At 41.5% G+C, this 14766-nt stretch overlaps 1 protein-coding gene across 6 annotated transcripts in view; it reads right to left on the bottom strand.

Moving 5' to 3' along the window:
- Positions 1-14766, bottom strand: part of sorcs2 (sortilin-related VPS10 domain containing receptor 2) — a 543426-nt gene that overhangs the window by 73264 nt on the left and 455396 nt on the right. For all 6 annotated transcript variants that reach the window (XM_041779627.1, XM_041779628.1, XM_041779631.1 and 3 more), the window contains exons 6-7: positions 13059-13123; positions 5912-6030 (exon numbers count right to left, since the gene is read on the bottom strand). In XM_041779627.1, coding sequence (XP_041635561.1) covers positions 5912-6030; positions 13059-13123 — 184 coding nt within the window. The remainder of the gene's footprint in view (positions 1-5911; positions 6031-13058; positions 13124-14766) is intronic.

Below are 14766 nucleotides of genomic sequence, written 5' to 3'. Positions count from 1 at the left end.
CTCTCCTGATCCTCCTCTCAGCTGGCAATTAACTCCTCTCCTGACAACATGTGGGGAAAATCTGAGAACGGCTTGTTTCAGCACACATTTCCTGTCAGCTGGAGAAAGGGGGTGGGGGTGGGGTGGGGTTCTGATTCTTGGAGTGATTGTGAACAGGCCAGGGGCACATGTTTTTGCTAGAAGAGCCTGAAATAGTGTATCTTGCATAATATAGTGGTGGAAGCAATAAAATTATCATATCATGTTGAACAAAAGAAAAAGTCTGTTTCTGAAAAAAACACTCTGGTAAAGGATTTTTTTCTTTATGTCTAAGAACGAGCTATTTCTGTGTCTGTGGCTTTAAATGTTACTGAGCTGTGTGACTCCGCCCCTGACTCCGCCCATCTCAGGAAATGGATGTGGCTTAATGGCTGTGGCCCTCCTCTCCAAGAGTGGAGGGAGGAACTTTCTTCCAAGTGGGGAGGGCCAACTGAACCTGGGGGTGGTGCTAACTCCCCACATGACATCATGAGGGCAAAATCTGAGAATGGCTTGTTTCAGCACACATTTTCTGAAAGGTGGAGGATAAAAGAGCGGGAAGGGAAGGGATTTTTCTGGTATTTGAGGGGACTGTGGACAGGCCTGAAAAATGATTTTTGTGTAATATGTCCCCTTTAACATGATCTGCAGAATCGTCAACTCACACCAGGAAAGAAACGAATATGGGGCCAAAACCTCTTACCGCCAAGGTCAAATCACCTTTCAGTCATAGTAGACATTTGTGTAAAGTTTGAGGACATCCTGACTATAATACAGAGGCATAAAAACCCAAATAGGGCACCTTGGGACTTCAACGGAAAAGGTCTCTTTCTATAAAAAGAACATTTGGAGTAAGACATTTAAACAAGCTGCAGAAAGCAGAGAAAAAAGAAGCATCTCCAGCTAAATGAAGCAGTCAAAATGGACCACCGTGCAGAAATCGCCATCTGTTTTCTGTGACTCACTCTAAGCTGAAAGGTACATGCATAAAGAAGAAAAAAACACCCCCGTGCTGCACAGACCTTGGCATTCACCTCTCAAAGCGAGACCTTGTGGGTAAAAGAGTGAATCATGCTGCCTCCCCCCTGCTGATCAAGCTGATCGGAGAGCTCTCAGGCTGCTGAACCAGAATCCCCAAACAGCTGAGACGCCTCTTTAGCAGAGGAAGCTCGGTGACAGAGACGGAGCCGATGACTGACAGCGACATTAACACGAAGTGAGTGTGTCACATCCTGAGCGACGGCTTCAGAGATGCGCTCCCTGTCACTGCTTTTTGTGAGGTGAGCGGCGCTTAACTTTTTGGAGCTGCTGCTTTGAAAATCTGATGTAAAACTTTGTGTTCAGCGTTTCTATTTTGGTCTTTGTGGGGAGAGCTTTTGTTTTTTTCTCATCCGATATCTGAGGCGCTATCGTGTGTTTTCAGATTGAGCTGTGATTACAACCACCGTCTGTGATTGAAAGAAGACTGGCGTGGCTTTTTTTAATGCTGAACAGTGATGAAAAAGTGATGAAACAATGAAAGCTGTTTTTAGAGTCAGATCCCCAAAGGGAGCGCTATCAGTGTGTTTTCAAAAGGAATCGTTTTCTAAAGAACGGCTGAGAGAGGAGGCAAAGCGTGTGGATGTGATTCTAAAACAGCTCTAACTGCAAAAATAACGCCTGCCTAAAAAGGATGCTTTTGAATCTAGGCCCCTTTTAACATGGCGTGTCATGTAGATAACATGTAGATTCAAATAATTTTGGAACCACATCAGTTGACGAGCCCAGCCTGAGGCTGCATCAAGGCTGCATGGTAATCCTTCGAGGCGATAACAGACGAGCAGAAAAGTTCGCTCAGAGTGTGTTTTTGTCACTGAGAGGTTTGATTGTTATTCTCAGTCTCTGACAACATTACAGAGATAATCCCAGCAGAGAAAGACTTCTCTAGTGACGAAGAAAATCTTTATTTTTAACAGAAACATCTTTGTCTTTCAGTGCATGGAATCTGTGGATGCTAGAGGACAGACTCCATCCATACATTTTCTTCTGCTCCTCTGGGGGTGGGTCAGCAAGTCAACCCAGACTTCCCTCTTCCCAGAGACATTTTTCAACTCCTCCTGAGGAGCCAGAAAGGATGTACAATCTCCCCAGTGACTCTTGGGTTCCTTATCAAGGTTTCCTCCCAGTTGGATGCGCCAAAAAGACCTCTGAAGAGAACTGCTTTAAAGGAACCACCACGACTGACAGCCCCTTTATATCTTTGCACATAAATACAGTACTGTTCAGAACTTTGAGGCATGTTTAGGCCAAAAACTGAGGCTGAAGCAAGGCGTCGATATGGCAAGTAAGCTGCCAGAGGGCACCATCAGGCAGGCAGGGGGAATGACACAAGCCCAGTAGTAGAGCTGTAGTACTCAAGGACAGTCTTGGTCTTGAGACTGGTCTCAAGACAACATTTTGAATGTCTTGGTCTTGTCGCAGACTCGAGAACAGTTTTATTCGGTCTTGTTTTGGTCTCAGATTGGCCGGGCTTCATCAAGACCAGGTGAGACCAGCACTGATATGCTATTCTTCAACTTCATTAGTGTGATAATAAGGAGACGCACTTGCTAAAACAACAAATAGCTTCACCTGCAAAAACTCGGACATCAGTCCATCTTATTTCTAATCAGATATACCTCTGGACACTTACTTTAGGCCTCATTCACCTGACAAATCTAGATTAACATCTCATTTTCACGTCCATCCATTTTCTATACCGCTTGTCCCGTTGGGGGTCGCGACAGGGCTGGAGTCTATCCCAGGTGTCACTGGGCGAGAGGTGGGATACACCCTGGACTGGTAGCCAGTCAATCTCAGGGCTCATATTCACACTACCCAGTAGTGCTCTGGATGTCCTTGCAGACTACTGAAGGCATGGGAATAAAATCCGTTTAAAATACAGTCCACACCTTTAGGGTAGAGTAAGGGGTTGACGTGGTGAGCAAGCACGGCTGAGGGTACTGTCCGAGTGGAAGCAGGGTTGCCACAAGACTGTTTGTGCTCTGGATGTCCCAAGGGCCTGAAAACCAAAAAGAGGTTTCCAGGTGTATTAATGGGGGTGAAAAGGCAAAGAGATGCCATCGAGCTTGACCTTGGTCCAGCTTGACCTTGGCTGCGTTCTCCCCTCTCCGATGCATCTGGAAAGTTTTGACTACACACTAATCTTGATTTTTAATGGCCAATGAATGAAATCAGTGTCCTCTCACAATCTGAATGATGAGATAACTTTTTCCCCCCACCTTGGCAGCTAACATGAATCCCATCACCACTACAGAAATTAAAGATTTCTCTGGCTTTTCAGACTTAACCACCTAAGAGAATAGCGGTTTTGTCTTTTCAGAGCAATATTTCATGCATTGTACCTTTAACTGGAGGTGTGAACCTAATAAAGAAAGAAAAACAAACTGTTTCCTTATATGGAAATGATGCTTTAGAGGCATATAGGGGATAAAAAGGCAAATCCCTGCTGATTCTGGTGAAGTGATGAGAAAACAATTACAGCTTAGAATGAGTTCTCAGTCCATACGTCAGTCCCAAGCTGGCCTCTAGCAGGTCAGTCATACTGGCTGAACTGGGAGGATAATCCCCAGAGGATAATGGAGCAGCCTATTGTTGCCTAATGAGGATTTAATTCCCCTCACACACCAGCTCACAGTGGTATACATCCACAAACGTACAGTACAGACTCACATTCTCCCACACCTTAGGGAATCCTCCGCTCTGCCAGCTCATGTATATTCTGCAGTTATCACATGCAAATAGAATTCAGCCAGGGGCCTCCTCACAGCGTACAGTACTGTACTGCATGGCAAGTCAATTATAGACAAGGCAAGATTAATTCAGCACAATGTCCTGAATATAAACTCTCTTACATTCTGGTGTATGTTATCTGAGCAGTAGAGTTTATCAGAGAAGGAGACTGCAGCTCCCACTGTGTGCAAACACAACAACTGAATATATACCCAACAAAACCATGGAAATGTAGAAATACTGAATGGAAGTAAATCAAGTTTGTGTGAACAACCTTTGAACTTCAACAGTATTGGAAAAAGTAAAAAATGTCCATCTAGTATGAAGTATAAAGGCCAGTTTTCTCCTAGAGCATGCTGGGAACAGTTCTTCTGTATTGGTCTACAGAAGGACTGCCCCACACTGTCATGCAACTTTATGCTTATCTGAGGTAGTTTAGGTCAGATAAGGCCTTCCACCACCCCACCATTGATAAAAGGACAGAATAAACAATTATTCACATCATTTGTATGACTTTGTTCATGACTTCAAACCATAAAAAATCCTCACATTTTAGAAGCTGCTACCAGCAAATATCTGATTTTTGTTTTTTAATTGACGACTAATTGATTCCATATTACTTCAATTAATAATTTATGAGAAAGGTAAATGACTAACAGTTCCATGTGCCCCTGTTTTCTTTAGAGCAGCAGTTCTCAACCTTTTTAGCCTGCGACCCCCAAGAATAAAGGAGCCAGAGACCGGGGACCCCCGCTGTACCTGAAGGTGGTTGAATAGCCATGAACATTCAAGAGCAGTCATGTGCAGACAAGACCGTCTATAAGGGGGGATAAAAGGGAGAACTTTCTGGGGCCAAGACGAACTGGGGGCCCAAGGAGGTCAGAAAACAATGGTCATTGTAAAGTTAAGCTGTGATAACCATATTTTTGTACCTGAATAACCACTGTTATCAGAGGAACACATGTCTTTGTTGTGCTGTAGGATATAACCTTCTTAAAAATGTAAACCCCTTCTCTAAAAAAAAAAAAAAAAAAAAAAAAGTTGAATAGGGTTAAAAATGCCAAAAGGTTGTGAAATGGCATTTTAAAAGTAGCTGAAATGGGTTAGAAGTGGTAAAAAGTAAGTCAAAACTGGTTAAAAGGGAATTAAAGTGGCAAAAATGGGTGGAAAAGTTGGTAAAATGGGATTTAAAAGTGGGATAAAGTGGTTTTAACAGGAAAAATAGATTATGTGAGCCAGAAAAATAGGCAGAAATTGGTTAAACTGGCAAAAATGGGCACAATGCATAGTGAAATGTGGTTAAATTGGATGAAAATGGGAATGACAAGTGGTAAAAGGAGTGAATAGTCACAATAATGGGTCAACAGAAGCAACAATAAGCCTAATGTGGTAAGAATTGGTCTAGAAGTGGCCAAAACTGGCAGAAAAAGGGTGGAGAAAAAGCAAAAATTGGAAAAAAATATGTCAAAATTGGTGGGAGAAAGTGATGAAAATGAATTACAATTGGTGTACAGTGGTAAAAATGGGTTGAAGGGGGCTAAAATGGGGCTAAATTGTGCAAAAGTTGATGAAAAGTGGTAAATAATAGACACAAAATTGGTTAGGAAGAGTGGTTAAAAAGAGGCACGAATAAATATTTTCATTATAAGAACCCAGTAACAGTTTGACACACTTTTCTGCTCCAAAATGAAGTAACTGTTTTTCAGGGTGCTAGCACCAATGCTACTGATAAAACACACATACACTGGTATCAATAAATCACTGCTAAGGAGGGCTCGTTCTCTGAGTTTGTCAGGGGCCCAGCTAAATCTGTGTGCAGACTTACTATTGCAGCTTTTTTTTTTGTGGGAAAATTTCTAAAATCATATTTTCACCTTGTCTTTATGGGGTACGGAGTGTAGATTAATAAGAATAAAAATATTGTTTTGGACTGTCGCATCTTGCTGCAACATAAGAAAACTGAATTGAATTCACTTTATCTTATTCCCTGACTTCATCCTGACTGATAAAGATGCTTTTTTTCTGCATCCATGAAAAGAATCCAGTTATTTGTATGTAAAATAAAACCCAGTTTTGGGGATATTTTCTCCCTTCTTCCCTCTACTGTTATGCTGATCATTACCTTGACAAAGATGTAGTCATCCTGCACCAGAAGGGAGTTGTGGTCGATTTTTCCAAGGAACTGAGCCGTCACCATTTTGTCTGAACAGTTCTGGATGAGGCAGGTGACGTACAGGTAACCTGAAGGGACAAAAAACACAAAACAAGGTTAGTGTTGGAGAAATGTGAGTTCATGTTCCCGCTGTGTCAGTACTTTTATGAGAGGAGTGTAGTTTGAATCTAGTGAGTACATTTACATAAAACAATCTCCAGATGAAGTCAGGGAGAGTCAGTCGACTAGGATTTAAAAGTATGTCAGAAAAACCAGTGGAAGTGAAAAATTGAGACATCATTTTCCAAACTCTATCAGATATGACAGCCTCCCCACAGACATGCAGCCACTGCAGCCTCCAAATGGCCAGGAGGGATTATCCTCTCAGAGACACACGGAGAGGTTAGCGCCTGTTTCAAAGCTCGCCCAGTATTCAATTTCAACCAGCAGCTGCATCAGCAACATCGCTCCTCCAATTCAGCCGTGAGTCTCCTCCCAGAGGTGACACGCTGGCCGTGGAGAAATCGCACACATACACAAACATGTTTCTGTGGAGAGGCGAGCTGCTGCAGGCGGCACAGATCCACGCTTTGTGTGAGTGGATGTGACCTTGGATTGACCTAGAGGTATTCTTTATTCTTTCTCCCTGATTCTAACTCTCACCATGAAGCCACAGCACATCAGCCAATTCATCTCTAAAGCTCTCTGACTACAAACACATGTGGCTGTGATATGAAAACGGTCATCTCAGGAAACCCCAAAGAATCCCACAATACGGGCTCTGCTGCTCTGTGCTGGAAAGCTCTTTGGGGCATGGATGTGCTCAGCAATCTTTCTGAATATCTGATTATTATAAGATTATTAGGTGTCATGCATGAAGTTCATATTTTTAGCCCACAGACTGGTGATACAAGGTAAGTTAGGAGTGTGAAAATAAAACATGATTATCGCTTCTGCTGTTGAAAGTTTTACTAAAGATAGATCTTCATTTTTTGGGGCAAATGTATGAAATAAGTGTCCTCTTACAATCTGAATGATTAGAAAAAAGGAAGAGGGCCCAAGTGTAGAGTGAACAAAAAGGTTATTTGTTTTGCCTCCTGATTTATCAATCTTGGCCCAAACTACAAGACACTCGTGCCAATTTTTGTTCTAATTCCCCCCTTCCACCCCAAGTCAGTAAAAGCCTGATTACAAGATGGTACCCAAGATTATCTTGACAGATGTTCCTCTGGTATGAGGTGTGTAAAAACTGATCTTTTCCTCTTAAATCCACTTGAAAGACAATCAGAGTTGCTTTGATCCAAAAATGTTAAACATGTACAATATTTCCAATCACAGCGTCTGTTGTGTGGGTGAACACTGAGGATAGAAGAGCAGGCATGAGCAGAATGGTGATGTGAAACAGGTAAACAGCCATTCAGGAAGCAAGCTGACTGTAGCACAGCAAACACAGCCATGGCAGTGATAGCAAAAGTGAAGTATAGAGTTAGATAGATGTCAGAAATTAAGGTGTGGGGCGCAGATGGCCTAAAGGTAGGATTTCTTTAAAGAATGTGCTTTTTCATGTAAAATTCTGTGGTTTTCCACCTCGAAAGTGAACTTTTCCTCATTGAAGGCATCGTAGTGACCTCCCAGTATCCTGTACTTTGCGCCTTATGATGAGACGTACTGTTGATATAGTGATGATTTACCATCTGGGTGCATTTCATATTCTGAAGCTGACAAGATACCTTACAAGTTTTTTTTGCCACACTTTTTGGGCAACTTCTTCCAAGGTGAAGTTTTAAAGCATTTACATCTTCTCTGCCAAGACAAGCTGTTGATGTAGCTCTCTGTACCGGTTTTAAAAAGAAATGTGTTCCAGTTCTGCGTATACTACAGCGACATCCGAGCTAACCGCTACCACGTTTTAAAAAAGAAATAATGTCCAGTTCAGACAAAACCACCATCCTGGCTAATTCCAAGCTAATCACTCCACTAACAGGCCTTGTATATGACCACTCGCACCAACCAACCCTTTACTGTAACTATTACAGAATCAAGCTGATGCAGATCGGCAGAAGAGCAACAACACCTTTCACAACATGAAAAGCTTTTAGTGTTGTATCCTTTATTTCATACAGAGACGTGGTCCAGTTCTAGTGAAACGGATGCAATGCTAAAGCTACATCTGAGGTACTTCCAGAAGTAGAAGCAGCCATTACCAAGGGCTTTCAGAACAACTAAACCCAACTCTGTATGGTATGACTCTGAAAGTAGCATCACTCACTCAGTCAGTCAGTCAGATCTCAGCAGTTAGCCAAAAATGGCAAAAATGGTATAAAGTGGCAAAAACAGGCATAAAAAGTGGTAAAAGGGAATTAAAAAATTGGCTGGAATGGGTTTAAAAGTGGCAAAAATGGGTGGAGAATTTGGCGAAATGTAATAAAAAATTCATTAAAAACAGCAAAAATGGGTTAACTGAGGCAGAAAAATAGGCAAAAATTGGCAGATGGGTTAGACAGGCAAAAATGGACAGAACAAATAGTGAAGTGTGGTTAAAATGGGCAAAAATGGGCATGAAAAGGGGTTAAAATTGTTAATAGAGGGGACAATGAGTCAACAGAGGCAACAATAGGTGGAAAGTGGCTAGAACTGGTTTAAACGTGGTAGAAACTACATGGGCACAACCCACATACTCAGCTCTGCTGCTCATCCCACAAATGCATGTGCCTTACAAATGTGGCATCATTTAAAAGCGTAATAAACAGGCTTTCCAACAGTATAAGATTTATTGCCAAGAAGCATTGTTACAACAAAGAAATAATGTACCAAACACAAATTGCCTTACTTTTTGTTTTAAGTTTAGATATGTGGTTAAAATGAGTGTAAAAAGTGGTAAAAAGTGATTAATGGAGGCAATAACAAGGCGACAGAGGCAACAATGTGTAGAAAGGGGCAAGAATTGGTTTAAAAGTGGAAAAAACAGGCGGAAAAAGTGGTGGAATGGGTTTAAAATGGACAATAATTGGGTTTAAGTGATAAAATGTGTTAAAATGGGCAAAATTCATGGGGAAACAATTAAAAACAAGTTAAATGGGCAAAATTTGTGTATGGTGGCAACTGAGCGATTCAAAAAATATTCCTAGTTTTATTAAGGCATCTGAAGACCCCCCTTAGTGTCTCACGAGCCCCAAGGGGGTCCTGACCCCCATGTTGAGAACCACTGTCTCAGAGCATTGCATGTGGACAGGGTCATTTTTGAAAGCAGAGGAGGAAAACCTCCTACATGTAGACCTTAGTCTGGAGTAGTTCTGTCTGCATTTATCATCAGTTTAACAGCCTTGTAGGTTCAGGGAAGCTTGAAAAGGCAGTCAGTGATGATGTTCTTTTCCGTCTACTAAACATGACAAGTATAAAGCTTTCAAAGCAGTTTTCAGTCTGATTAAACAAAGGTCTAGATGTAAAATGGTACCTTAAAATATCACCCAGCTCACTGCTTGGACACTTCATCAGCATCTTTCTAAATGTGTGTGATAACTTCTAGCAGAGAATATAAGCAGGCATAACAAACCGGAGTCTGTCCTCTTTTCTGGCTTCATACTTTCTTCTTCTGCTTTGTCTTAGCTGAAAAGGTGTCTGCTCCAACAAATGGACTAGCTAATTTATTGAAAAGTCTGGACGTTTAATCAAAGCAGCATACGGTGAGGAACTCATTAAAAAACCATTAGATTGGGCTAAGTGTTCAATTCCAGCTTGTGGCTCACACAGACCTGCAAACACGCTCATATTTTTCTGCAAAGGAGGCGGTATGACAAAGGAAAGTGTCAGAACTGAACAGCCACTTATAAATAAACAAAGGAGAAGAAATCCTTGAATATTTCATCAGATTATACCGACTCTGAAGCACAGATTATTAACATTTCTTCACTTTTGGAGGTCTTGGGTTGTCTCCTCTGTCTCTTTCCACATGAGCTGTGGGTTTCGGCACATGAACTAGGTACACTCACGCCTCCTTCCACATAAATCCACACTCCCTACAAGCCTCCCTGCACACATGGCTCATCAATCAATCGACCTCCCCTTTCTCTGGAGTCCTGTCTCTACCGTGCAGCTCTAGCACGGTGCTCCGCCTCGGTAGAGACTCCCCAAACTCCATGTCATTCTTCGTAGCACACCATCGTTTAACCTTGGCGATACCACATGTGACACGGTGGCGAACAGATTGCTTGGGCATGCCTGATCGCTCTGGAACACCCCTTGCCTATCTGTCTATCTAAGCGGGCACGAGAGCCGGGAGAGGAAGAGGGAGGAGATGTGAAGCAGGAGGGGGGGACCATGTGTCGCTACACGGCCCCAGGAAGAGCTCTCGTGCCTGGGCAGCCGGCCCAGACGGACAGCCTCTGTCGCTCCAGCCTCCACAAACACAGACAGACTTGTTCCTGCTGACAGCTTTCAGACAGCATCTTTGTGCCTGTGTGTGGGTTAACCCTTTGAAAACAGACCTCCTACAAGCAGCTGCAGGGAGGATGCTTATCCTTTAAATGATCTTGTTCTACTGATTTGCCAAAACCTTACATTTCCACGCAGATGTAGCAGAATGTGTACACAAATGCAGGGATGGTACTCAGGAAATACAGTACATTTCTCCTATGGTGCAGTTCATAATGAAGCCAAAAGGTGTCAGTAGAAACCAGACTACATGATACAGGGCACATTTCATATCAGAGCAAACCGGCATGGATAAGAAAGGTTAGTCGACATCAGCAGATCTGAAAGCAAAGACAGATTTCTGCAAACACCATAATGTCTGGACTTGGACAGGAGTTATGAAATATGAATGCCTTGCAAAAAATTTGCAAGTACCTCAAAATCTCATATATTTCTTAGGGAAGTCAGGCACTAATGTTGGACCAGAAGGCCTGGCTCACAATCCCAAACCCAAACCCAAAGGTGCTCACTGGGGTTGAGGTCAGGACTCTGTGGGACAGTCAAGTTATTCCACACATGTCTCTATAGTCCTTGCTCTATGCACCGGGAATACATTGGAATAGAAAAGGGCCCTCTTTACACTGTTACCACAAAGTTGGAAGCATAGCATTGTCCAAAATGTCTTGTATGCTGATGCATTAAAACTGGCCTTCACTGTAGATAAGGGGCCTAGTCAAAACCCTGAAAAACAGCCTTCTACCATTGCACCTCCTCCACCAAACTTCACAGTTGGCACAATGCAGTCAGACAGGTAACGTTCTCCCACATCTGCCAAACCCAGACTCACCCATCTGACTGCAAGAGATGATTGGCCACTCCAAAGAAACGTTTCCACTGCTCCACATTAATGCCAGTAGAAGTTCAGAACTCTTCAGCTACTTTTACTTTTATGCACCATGCACCTTAACAGCCTGGTCTTCCACTTTGTTCCTAAACGCTTCCACTTTCTTATATTATATACTTATATTTTCTTATATTGCTTACAGCCATAGACTGTAAAAAGAATTGGCCGAAGCCTGTGTGACATCAGCTGTTTGATTATGATAGGCGGACTCAAACAGCTTTTGAAGCATACCGTAGCGGCCTCCATATTGAAATCGCTGTCTCAACCGAACTTTGGATCAACCTAACAGCATACAAGAGCCCGCCCACTGAGCTCAACTTCCTGTTTGCTATCACTTAGGCTAGCCTTCTGGTGGTAGCCTCTACCTGTCACGCTATCTATCAGTCAAATGAGATGCGCCAATCAGTGTGCAGTGAGGTTTTTCCTCAATATAATCGAAACGATTGTGGTACAGAAAAAATTCACCCCCTGTACAATGTGTTGACAGGAAGATGTTAGCTAATGAGACATGTTTAATTTTTTGAACCAGGCTATAGACCAGTTTATTTCTAGTGTAAAAACGGTGACTTACGGTGTTTCTCAGCCAGCCTCAAGTGGACATTCGTCATATTGCAATGTTTTGCACTTCTGCATTGGCTTCATTTTTCAGGACTGGAGGTTGCAGCTTGCCAAACCATCTTATTGCAAAGGTAGAATTTATCACAGTACCACACTTGAAGTCACTGAGCTTTTCAGAACAACCCATTTAGATTGAGACTGTTTGATTTTATACACCTGTGGCAATAGATCTGTTTGAAACATTTGAGTTCAATAATTAACAGGTTCAGCCAAAAATCTTTGTCCATATAGTGTATGTTCCCTGCACAGATAGATGATTTGTCTTGAAGAAGACTACTATATTTAACGATAGCAACAGAACATAATCATACGAGACACAGTGGTTTAAATTGTCAAAATGAACTTATCATAGCCCATCTCTCATCTATTAAAATGTCTTTTTTCACTGTCTAATTCTTTCTGACTAACTCTGTCAGGAAGCTGGAGTTCTCATTCTTTCTGTTTAAACTCTGCAGACTTTTAAATATTTCCAGGTTGACGTGCCAGCAGAGAGTTGATTGCTTGAGCGTTGAAAAGTGTTAGCTAACTTCATGCTTCACGTTTACTACAGTCACCCTGGCCGTTTTGGCAGTAAGTCTGGGCAGCTTGTATTTCTATCGACACTGTACTACAATCAATGCATCCATGGTGGGATTAAGCTGCAGACACTATCCAGCCAGCATGTCTTTGTGGGCCCCATATGGGTTATATGTGGGCTACAGTGTGAGTCCCATGTTGGTTTGTCCATGGGTTCCATGGTGGCCCTACCTGTGATTGCCAATGTGAACTGCAAGTGTGGATCTGCCCATAAGAGACCCATATAGGCCCCATGTCTAGGGATCAACATAGATCCTAACTGTAGTAAACATGGGCAGTTGCAAGGATCTCTAGATGGGGCCTAACATGCAATCAACATGGAATCAGCATATAAAGTGTGAGGCCCGGCACAGTTTAGTCTATATCTAATATATTCCTCATCCTCTTAATCTCAGCTACTAGATGTCAGCCATTACCACTTTATACTAGCTTGTCTTTAAATTCAGGAACGTATGTATACAGAGTTAAAAACAAACAAGCACGCCGGACTTGTTTCAAAACAAAGGTGCAGCTTAAAGATGATGAGGCAGATTGAGGAGTTGACTTTCTATTGATTAGGGATCAACATTAATGGACTGTTGTCAGATTAAAAGTTATAAGTAGCTGTACCTCCACTTGTGTCCTGCATTTCCATGTGAACAAGATCTGGATCCACATCCACTCCAGACACGGACCTGAAACACAGAAAAGAAGATCTGTTATTTATTACTGCATTTCTTACACTTTTGTCACATAACATCAGCTGCAGGTTTTATTTACATTAAAAACACTGTAACAAAATTCTCATTACAAATGTGGTGTTTTTTTGTGAGTTCACCTCCCTAAAACCACGTTCATGATCCGCCTGTAAATAAACACGGCTCGGCTCTTCCCTCTCAGACATAAAAAGCCTCCCTAACATGCTTTAAACCTCTAAAATTATGCCCCCCTCTCTCCTCTTTAGAAGCCTTCTGACTCACAGTTCAGTCCCGTGCTCTTCAGCGTGCAGTAAACCACACAGCAGAGGAGTCTGTGAAATTTCCACAGCGCAGTAAAGATAGAGCGGAGATTTAAAACCTCGTTACATCCCCTATAAAGAGACTTTACGAGCAATTAGCAGCTGAGGAGAAACGGGGGAGGGAGATGGATCCCAGGAGAAGGTACGTAAGGGAACGCGGGTCATTCTTCTTCAGGTGATCTGTATGAGCTGCTCTATTAAAATGATAGTGAATATATACGACTTTAGCAGAATTCATCAAAACAACCTAAGATAAAGCCTCTTTATGAGCTTCACAGGTGATGATACCAGTAAAAATGAACTCATCTACTCTATTTGACTTTTCACAGGTTCTATTTTTTAACAGCAGGGGATAAAATGGAAGCAAATCCTGCAGACCTTTCTGAGTGTTTTAGAAATGTAGAGCACCCAAAGGCTCCAAAATTCATCAATAATCCTAACTTATTACAAGTAAAACTACATTTTTATGATTTTTTTTCGCATGTCTGTGAATCTTTCAAGGTTAAAGATGTTAAAAATGTAACAGACTGTAGCGATGAAGACAAATTTCAGACTAACACTGAGTTCTATCATGAAGGAGCATTAAAAAAAATCACATTACTCTGAGCAAAAATAGACAAAATTTAACTGAAAGATCAAAAGACATAAGCAAAACACTTTCTTTTAATTTTTGAATTGGTTTAAAAAAATACTTCAAGACCAATTCTTGTGGGAAATATGAATGTGAGAGTGAAAAAATAGCAAGGATCAATTCTAGGTCCTTTTGCTTTTTTTTTTTTTTTTTTTTAAGACGATGTTTTTGGGACTTTTTGCTTTTATTTTGACAGGACAGCTGAAGAGCGACAGGAAATATTTGGAGAGAGAGTCGATCCTGGATCAATGCAATCGATTCTATAACCAGTCCATTCAGGAATCCAGCCTCTGCATATGGCACCTACTCTACCAGCTGAGCTAAACCGACACCCTGGTCTGGATCTTTTTAATATCTGCATAACGCAACTCACATCTAAAGCTCTAAATCTTTAATATGAAAGATTTCAATTTGGTACGTACCTTGGTTTTGAAGTCATAGATTGATACGTTTTCGGTACAGTGATTTAAACAAACAAAACAAAGAATTTCTTTTTTTTTTACATTAAAAAAATATATAGATAAAGATATAGATAGATACACAGGCTTTTAATATAAATAGGCTTTGAATTACATTTAAATTAATAATAATGCCGAAACCTCCTTCCAAATGGTCTTCAATGAATACCAATCTTAAATAAAAATAAATACATTTCATCAAACACTGTCTTATTTTTATTGTTATATATT

This window comes from Cheilinus undulatus, linkage group 22 (genome assembly GCF_018320785.1).
Source record: "Cheilinus undulatus linkage group 22, ASM1832078v1, whole genome shotgun sequence".
Taxonomy (NCBI): Eukaryota; Metazoa; Chordata; class Actinopteri; order Labriformes; family Labridae; genus Cheilinus; species Cheilinus undulatus.
The sequence above is the reverse complement of the archived record's forward strand: the minus strand, read 5'-3'. Positions and strand labels throughout refer to the sequence as shown.